This window comes from Nicotiana attenuata, unplaced genomic scaffold (genome assembly GCF_001879085.1).
Source record: "Nicotiana attenuata strain UT unplaced genomic scaffold, NIATTr2, whole genome shotgun sequence".
Lineage (NCBI taxonomy): Eukaryota > Viridiplantae > Streptophyta > Magnoliopsida > Solanales > Solanaceae > Nicotiana > Nicotiana attenuata.
Window position 1 is genome coordinate 257,777 of NW_017671063.1, and position 9,184 is coordinate 266,960.

The 9,184-nt window shown below is 36.1% G+C and overlaps 2 protein-coding genes across 2 annotated transcripts; one reads left to right on the plus strand and one right to left on the minus strand.

Moving 5' to 3' along the window:
• Positions 1 to 2,153: 2,153 nt before the first annotated feature.
• LOC109205616 lies at positions 2,154 to 6,600 on the minus strand. Its single transcript, XM_019368332.1, has 2 exons — positions 6,499 to 6,600; positions 2,154 to 3,154 (listed from the first exon to the last, which is right to left on the minus strand). Exons 1-2 carry the CDS (start codon positions 6,598 to 6,600, stop codon positions 2,303 to 2,305), a joined length of 954 nt encoding a protein of 317 aa, XP_019223877.1. The 3' UTR covers positions 2,154 to 2,302.
• Positions 4,503 to 9,184, plus strand: LOC109205623 (BTB/POZ domain-containing protein At3g49900). Its single transcript, XM_019368339.1, has 4 exons — positions 4,503 to 5,255; positions 5,495 to 5,564; positions 6,504 to 7,025; positions 8,276 to 9,184. Exons 1-4 carry the CDS (start codon positions 5,104 to 5,106, stop codon positions 9,026 to 9,028), a joined length of 1,497 nt encoding a protein of 498 aa, XP_019223884.1. The 5' UTR covers positions 4,503 to 5,103; the 3' UTR covers positions 9,029 to 9,184.

The following is a 9,184-nucleotide window of genomic DNA, read 5'->3' on the forward strand; positions in this document are numbered from 1 at the left end:
GGCAAAAGAGCTATGCCGACCGCAAGGTTAGAGATTTGGCTTTCATGGTCGGCGAGCGGGTATTGCTTCGAGTGTCGCCTATGAAGGGCGTGATGAAATTCGGGAAGAAGGGCAAGCTTAGCCCTAGGTTCATTGGCCCGTTTGAGATTCTTGATTGAGTGAGAGAGGTGGCTTATAGACTTGCATTGCCGCCGAGCTTATCAGCCGTGCATCCAGTGTTTCACGTGTCCATGCTTCGGAAGTATCATGGTGATCCATCCCACGTGTTAGATTTCAGCACTGTCCAGTCGGACAAGGACTTGTCCTATGAGGAGGAGCCGGTAGCTATTCTAGACCGACAGGTTCGTCAGTTGAGATCAAAGAGTTTTTCTTCTGTTCGTGTTTAGTGGAGAGGTCAGCCCGCTGAGGCATCGACCTGGAAATCCGAGTCAGATATGCGGAGCCGTTATCCCCATCTCTTCCCCGACTCAGGTACTTCCTTCTTATGTCCGTTCGAGGACGAACGGTTGTTTTTGAGGTGGAGAATGTGATGACAGCATCACCTTTATTTGCGTGCGCAATCCGGGCGCGTAGCCGAAAAGTCTAGATGTGAAAATCTGTGAAAAATGATAAAATTTGGATTTAAAGTGAATTAAGTTGACTTCAGTCAACATTTTAGGTAAACGGACCCGGACCCGTGATTTGACGATCCCGGAGGGTCCGTAGGAAAATATGGGACTTGAGCGTATGCCCAAAATCAAATTCCGAGGTCCCAAACCTGAGAAATGAATTTTTGAAAGAAATTATTTTCTGAAAAATATAAAGGATTTTTGAAAGTGAAATGTTATGTGAAACCTGTGGTATCGGGCCCGTATTATGGTTTAGGAGCACGGTACAGGTTCAATATGATTTATATGTGTTGTCGGTAAAGTTTGGTAAGAAACGGAATACATTTGACGTGATTCGAACCTTAAATGCAAAATTTGATGTTTAAGAAGTTTTGAGAAATTTCATTGATCTTGAGGTTTAATTCGATGTTCATAACGTTATTTTGGTGAAGTTTTGTCCTGGATACAATAGTTTTGTCGTAAAGCTTTTTCAAAAACTTCAGCAGAAGATGCTGAAGTTTTAAGTTCATTTGCTAATACTTCAGCAATAAATATGCTGAAGATTTATTATGGATTCAATAGTTTTGTCGTAAAGCTTTTTCAAAAACTTCAGCAGAAGATGCTGAAGTTATTTAGTTCATTTCTAAAAACTTCAGTACTAAATAAGCTGAAGTTTTTGTCCTGGACTCATTAGTTTTGTCATAAAGCTTTTCCAAAAACTTCAGCAGAAGATGCTGCAGTTATTTAGTTCATTTGTAAAAACTTCAGCACTAAATAAGCTGAAGTTTTTGTCCTACAGTTGACACTTTTGTTACGACTTTTAACCAAAACTTCAGCCTAAAAAGCAGAAGTTTTAACCAAAACTTCAGCAGCAGATGCTGTAGTTGTTTAGTTCATTTGTAAAAACTTCAGAAAAAAAGACTTCTCTATAAATTAGCTTACCTTGACTTTTATAAAAACCGCATCCACAATAGCAGATCGCTCATCCGGTTGAAACTGCTCGGCAACTTCTTTCGCGATCATGCGTCTTTCTTCTTCTACATGCCTTTTCACCTCCATCGTTACCCTCTAGTATAGAGACACATAACAAAACTTCAGATATAAAAGAATATTGAAGTTCAACAAATACAGAACACAACTTCAGCTACTAGAATGCTGAAGTTCATCACAAATAGAACAAAACTTCAGCTAAAACATGCTCTAGTTTTACAAAAACACAAAACCAAAAAACTTCAGCTCAAAACTTACAGAACATATTCCGTTGACTAATTCATTGTCAAACGCCGTTGTAGAACGGTTAGAACGACTCTGGATACGAGGTGATTCGCCAATTACAGGAGTTCGATTGGCTTCTTTTGATCGACTCCGACTACGTGGTGATTCACCAGTTGAAGGAACCGCATTAAGTACCTTTGAACGAATCCGGCTGCATGGTAATTGTCTAATTAAAGGCATTGAATTCAATTCCTCTTCTGTAGGAATTATATCCAATACCCTAAACGTTCGATATTTCTATTTAATACAAAAAAGTATATTATCAAAATAAAATAAAACTAATACGTCAACATATTAACACAACTTCAAAAATAAAAAAAATTAACTTACACTATGATTACTGAAGTAATCCTCATGAAGTTCTCTATATTTAGGCTCTCCCTCACATATATAACGTAACATCCTGGGAACCTGAGGGGCATCAAGGTACTCGTCCTCTCTTAAATACTTCTCCCGAATATCTGGGAAGCGCTCATAGAACCAAGCACATAACGGAAATGGAAATCCACCACCAGTAACTCAGTTGAATGATATTTGTCCTGGTTGTCCAGTGCATGTTTCATTGAGATAATGAGCTTCTCATAAGACACATTACCCCAAGGATATTCAGCACAAGCCTTATCATCTTCAGCAATAGCTGCATACTCCTCCAACACAGTTGATTCATTCTTTTTTCCAAACAAAATAGACTCCACAACAAGAATTTCCATAAGCTTCACAGCATCTTCATCACTCTCGCATACGTGTTTGAAATTCACATCATCCTTTTGAATTTCATTCTGGGACATAAAATCTCGAATGTCCTTCAAGATCGCACACTTAGACTTCCCAAAATAGCGCTTCAGAATCTTGCTCTCTCGTTTAATTGGTTTTTCAACGTTATGTGCTGTGATCCGCAAACCGCACATAATGTGAAAGTCTTCAAGGGTGAACGATACATCATGGCCAAAAATCTTGAAACTAATGGAGTCTCGATCATTGGTGAATATTCGAGAAAGACACAAACAATGAACCAATTTCATGCTGCATTTAAAATTCTCCATAGCCATAATATACCGAAATGTATCATTATTAAGCTTATCCTGTTGTGCAGGAGTCAAGAAAGTTGCAATTAAACTCTTCAAATCGTGGTTCCCCTTCCAGTAAGCACGACATTTAAACCAATCTCGAAACTCATAGCATCTATCCCCTGGTTTTGTGGGTGGAGCAACAAGGACTGGAGGACCTGTGCATATTCTACGTTTTTTTGGTGCTTTAGAATTTGCAGGTGATTTGGATTTCGTAGATGCCATCTGTTCAAAAAAAAAGTAAAAGATAGGAAAAATAATGTCAGAACATTATCAAAAAAATCAGTTAAAACTTCAGTCTAATTAAGAAGGCTGAAGTTCAGCAAATATAAAACAAAAACTTCAGCTCCTAAATGCTGAAGTTCAACAAATACAAAACAAAACGTCAGCTCCTAGAATGATGAAGCTCACCAGTTATAAAACAAAAACTTCAGCAAAAACATGCTGTAGTTTTTACAAAAATAAAACACAAATTCAACTCTAAAATAATGCTGAAGTTCATAAAAGATATAACAAAAAATACAAAACACGAAACAAAACTTCACCTCCTAAAACTAAGGTATACTTGAAGTATTATAAACATTACACTTTAATAGTATCATCTATTTAACTCTCAAAATTTTTAAAAATTTCGACATCTCCAAAAATCACTGAAGAATTTATAGAATTTTCATCAAAAACACAAACACACGTTCAAAAAACCTAAAAACACAATCGTAAAAGTAAAACTAATGCACTAATCAAACTAAACCCTAGGAAACTATTTTATCATAAATAAAAAAAGGGAAACCATTCAATTAGCATGACTATCAAAACCAAAACCAGAAATTAAATCATAAAAATTAATACTAAAATAAAACCTAGAAAGTTAATGCAATGTTCCTGTGATTATACGTAATGTTATTGGGGAACAAACAGTTGAAAAATCAAAAAGAATGACGAAAACCGTTTGATTTCAGAGAAGAACAAATCAAAAACGCGAAGAACGGGAGAGAGAGACAGAGATAGTAGAGGACTGACGTATACTTGGAGGGAAAGTAGTCTTTTAATAAAGAAGGGCAAAATAGTCATTTTAAAAGGCTTTTAACAAAAAAACGGGTACATGTGCAAACAGAAAAACAAAGCGGCTACAGGTTAAAAAGAGGCGACCAAATAGGGCGCCCAATGCAATTTTTACAATTTTTTTTTTTCCCAATTCAATGCAATACTTTCTTACCAAAACCTTATTAAAGCTACTTAAAAATCTCATTGACCAACAAAGAAACTAATGACTATAAATGCTAGTAATAATTTCTTCAGTTATATTTTTCAGCGTCTTATAAAATATTGATCATACTTATCCTATAAAATCCCTACTTAGACTACCTAAAATATTCTTTGACCGTCAAACAAATATAAAAACTAATCATTGCTCTATTTATATATTGTTTTGGGGAATGAATCACAAATGACAATATTGCTAGTTGTCAACCAACGTAGCAACCCTTGATACATTAATGCAAATATAAACAAAAAGAATTATGATAATTCCATAACAATAATAATAATAATTACTCAATTTACACCCCTTTGAATGAGTCTCCTATTTAGTTTGATTTGGCACAACTACATGCACCGCTCCCGAAAGCGATGGCTTCTTCCCAACTTCAATAGCTTTCTCTTTTTTACGTTCTGAATTTGTGTAAGTTGTATATAGTCTACTACATGCCATTCTCTTTTCATTGCCATTTGGTAATACATCGTTCTCTTTTCTAACCGTAAAACAAAACATCATGATTTCATTCTATTTTTAGTAAAATAGTTGTTTGTCTTCCGTCCAATGAAATTTCCAGCCATTTGGACTACACATCATATGCACCTTCATGGATTTCTAAGGAAAGTTGAGATTACAAGAGAAAGCAAATCATATTTCAAAGTCTGGTTTAGGAAGAGAATCATCAAAGAAAGCAAGTTTTTTTGAATTTCCAACCAAAAGGGTATTAAGGCAAAGGCATTTATTACCTTACCTGTTACCATTTAATGCCCCCAACTACATAATTACCAGCAGGGGAATAATTCTTTCTTTCACCCCCTTCCTTTGGTTTCTCCACTACCCTAATAATTTAAACAAAAACCAACGTAACGTTTCGGCAGAAGCAGCAGTGATTTCTACTGTAAGGTGAAAATTGAAGGCCATGGCCATGGAAGCCATCAGAGGACGTTGGGCAGATTTAGGGGTTGTGAATACTATCTATGAAGATGATGTTGAAGATTCCTCCACTTCCCTTTCTGTCTCCCCAGAAATCTCCCCATCTCCTTCACCTCCCCGCTCTCGGGTTGTCTCCTGGTAAGAATTTAACTTATATACACTCATAATATGCAAGAATTGTTAAATAACTTACTACTATGATTTTTCAAGTTACTAATGTCACTTTTTATTGACGATTAGTTGTAATTATCATCCTCGGGGGTTGGAGGTGTATACAATTTACTGCTAAATTCCTACTCAGTTTACGTTCAAGGGCTATGATTTACTCTCTGATTTTTTTTTCTATAATTTTTTTTTCTTTGAAATTGTTATTTAAGGTCCCAAGTTACAGGAAATGACACTGATGTAGTTATACATGTTGAAGAGTCACTTTTTCGCCTACACAAGGTACTTTCATGCTCCAAATATATTCACTATTCACCTCTCTTCTTTTTCTTTTTCTTTTTCTTTTTCGTTTTCCCATGGGAAAAGAGAATCAGAAAGGAGCTTTGTACGAAATCTGTGGTCTTTTTTTTTTTTTGGTCCTCTTTTGTTTCTTCGACAATTTTTCTTTTATTTTACTTGTGATTGATATGTGCTTCTTGTCTTTTGTCTATATGTGTAGCTGCAAATTATAAAACGTTTTTCCAATCTTGAATTATGAATAACAGGAGAGACTGTCGCCATGAATTGCTGGATATAAAATTGACTTATTGCTATGTTGTTGCTACATCGCTATCAATCTGAACAGGCATAAATTATAGCTGATGACACAATAATTTGTTTATTTGTTCGTATCTTACCGTAATCTTAAGTTAAATTGTTTCAACACACATCTCTAATATCTATACTTAAAGTTCTAATAGTAATAATCCAAATGTGGCGCATTTCTTAATAGCATATCTCTAGAATTCCCCCCCTTTTTTTTTGTTTTGAGAAAGTCAGAATGCAAAAATTATAGTATTATACTACTAATATATTAACAACGAAATTGATAAATGCGGTGAGAGGGATGATAATTGTACTACTTTTTAGTTTTTTGGGCTACTCATAAGTGTTCGCCATTAATTAGCAGCACTTCTTTTTTCTTTTCATGTTTCCTAAGGTTTGGAATATTGTTTATTTCAAGATAAATAGAATAAGTGTAATGCACATATTATAATTTGCAATCCATCTAATTCAACTTATACGTTTTGGAAAAAAAACCGGTACATAAATAAAAGACTATAAATTGCTTTTATTATTTTTGGGTATGTACTTGAGAGCTGTGCCTACAAACTGAAGTGTACTTTTCGCAATTAATGCAAAAGTTGGGGGCATTTACTAATTTCCTAAAATTTACCTTAGGATCCGTTGACAGCAAGGAGTGGATTTCTGAAAAGGTACCTGAAGGGCCAATCCGAATTAACCCTCTCTCCGCCGTTAAAGATAACGGCAGAAACATTTTCTTTAATCGCCGAGTTTTGTTACGATGCGCACATCGTCATAACGCCGTTTAACGTCGCCGCTCTTCGTACGGCGGCGGAGTTGCTAGAAATGACGGAGGCTAATAACATGGCGGGAGGCGAGAACTTGGCACAGAAAACGGAAGCATATTTCCGCCGTGTAATTGCCGTTAACCGAGAGTATGCATCAATTGTGTTGCGTTCTTGCGTTTCGCTGCTGCCGGAGTCTGAAACCACGTCGTCAGTGTTGAGTCGATGTATTGAAGCGTTGAGTTTGGTGGACGATGGTAACGGCGTTATGAGGTGCCTCAACGACGTTAAAGAGTTGCGACCCGTGGATTTTCAATTAATCGTTCAGTCAATGAATCGGTGGTTGAGCGGAAGCCATGACCAGCTCTATAGAGTTGTTGACCTTTATCTTAAGGTAAGTTGGCTATATACTTTACTTGCTTTATTTACTGAAGTTTTTTCTTTTTTTTTTGATTGGCCATATCTGAGGCTATTTTTAGCGAAAGATCTTTGTAAAAATTGCAAAATTTCAAGATAGAAATATCTTTAAAATTTATCGTTTGGTAGACTCACTGTATAAAGAATGAGCGGAATCGGTATGAAATTGGTTTTAAAGTACCTACACGAAACATGTATAATAATTTTTATACTAGCAATGTAAAAAAATTGTCGTACCAAGTAGTCTCTTATTTTTTCAGGCAATTATATCCACATGAACAGTTGCATGTTATTTCCTCCTATCCACAATAAGTGACCAATTTGCTTTTTTTATTTTGGTCCAAAATAAGTATCCATTTATATAATCAAGAAAATATTTAATTTATTTTTTCAAAATTATCCTTATATACGTATCACTAAAAAGTCTTTTACTTCTCATATTAAATTATGCTGCAATATTTAATTAAGGGTAGTTTAGTCACACTAACTATTTTTGTCTAAAATTTAATATTTCCTTAATGGGTGTGCCCAAAGCAATTCACTTATTGTGGATCGGAGGGACTACGTTTTAGGTAATATGATAATGTGTACAATGTTAGTATGGCCGGGTGGCAATAGACTTGAGCCTTGGGTTTTCCCCCTTTCAAGGTCTCAAGTTCGAAACCCACTGGGTGCAAACAATTTCTGAGGGCCATCGGACTGGGTAAAACCTGAATTAACCGTGGTACACTTGCGGGAAACTCCTTGCCGAGGTCCTGTGCACCCCCGGAATTAGTCGGGGCTCTTAGAGACTCGGAAACCCGGTGCAAATAAAAAAAAAAAAAGGTTCTATTCTACTACAAAATTAAATGACAAATTTGCTTCAAAGATAACGACAGTATTAGAGTGTACCATAGAAAATTTTAAGGCCACACAACTAATTAACTTGATCCAGATCCAGAATAAGGAATAAATCTTTCCCTTGACGTCGCACGTACATAGTTTCAATATTTTTACATAACTTAGTTTTAAATTTTATTCACACAATATAGAAAATATTTACTGACTCAATTAAAAATCAATGAACTTGTCTACAATAATCATGGGCGTGGAAACCGTCAAGTCACATGGATCAATGATAAAATTAAACTTTAAATTCAATAAAAATGTTTCAAAATTTGGGTCTAAATAATAATTTCCTACCATTTGTTTTGTCCTTTAATCTTTTGAATCTGTTTATTTCAACAGGAATACAAGGGCAAGATATCAGATGAAGAAAAAATAGCAATGTGCAATTACATCGACTGTACCATCCTCTCGCCTCAACTTCTCATGCATGCGGTCCAAAACTCAAGAATGCCATTAAGGTTTGTGGTCCAAGCCATGTTTGTGGAACAATTAAACACACGTCGCTCTATCCTCACCGCCACTGCGGCCGACAACCACCACCATCATCACATTAATCATCGCCAAAACAAAAACGAAGTCAGTTTAGGTACAATTCTCGAACGAGATGCAGCACTACGTCAAGTGGCGCAGCTCAAGGCAGCGATGAATGCCACGAGCTCGCGAATTCAGAGCTTGGAGAATGAGTTGAGTGGTATGAGGAAGCTTCTTAAAGAATCAGATCAAAACACGAAGAGTAATTTGACGCATGATTCTGCTCGGTCTGCTAGTTTTCGATTGAGTTCTGAGAATAAGATTGATAGAGGACAAATTGGATCAGTTTCCTCAGCGAGCTTTCGGATTCTTACAGGTAGAGAAAGAGGAGTAATACTTGGGTCGTCTAATTCATCAGAAGTGTCGTACGAGGAAAGTATGAAAGCGGAAAAGAGTAACTTTAGTCGAAGGTTTATGAATGGATTGAAGAGTGCATTTCGAGTGTCAAAAAAGAAAACAGAGAGTAAGGTGGAAAATGTAAAAGAGGAAGATGGTAAAGACGTTGTGGTGATTAAGAAGGACGTACCTTTTCGCAGGCAACCTCGTTCTCAACATCAGTAAAATCTGTTCGTTTCACAATTCTTTTAAATTTATTTATGTGTTTTATGAGATTGTGTTACTATTAGATTGGCTTCCCGACAAGACTACGTTTCTCAAAAAGTGTAAAGTTTCTAGTTACAGCTTTTTCTAATAGGATTGATTTGGGGTACTGGCGTA

Excerpts from the sequence above, each read along its gene's own strand:
- LOC109205623 (XM_019368339.1), top strand. The coding sequence starts at position 5,104 with ATGGCCATGGAAGCCATCAGAGGACGTTGGGCAGATTTAGGGGTTGTG. Across the intron at positions 5,256-5,494 it reads CGCTCTCGGGTTGTCTCCTG|GTCCCAAGTTACAGGAAATG; the intron begins GTAAGAATTTAA and ends TTGTTATTTAAG. Across the intron at positions 5,565-6,503 it reads CACTTTTTCGCCTACACAAG|GATCCGTTGACAGCAAGGAG; the intron begins GTACTTTCATGC and ends AATTTACCTTAG.
- LOC109205616 (XM_019368332.1), bottom strand. The coding sequence starts at position 6,600 with ATGTTTCTGCCGTTATCTTTAACGGCGGAGAGAGGGTTAATTCGGATT. Across the intron at positions 3,155-6,498 it reads TGCTGTCAACGGATCCTAAG|ATGGCATCTACGAAATCCAA; the intron begins GTAAATTTTAGG and ends TTTTTTGAACAG.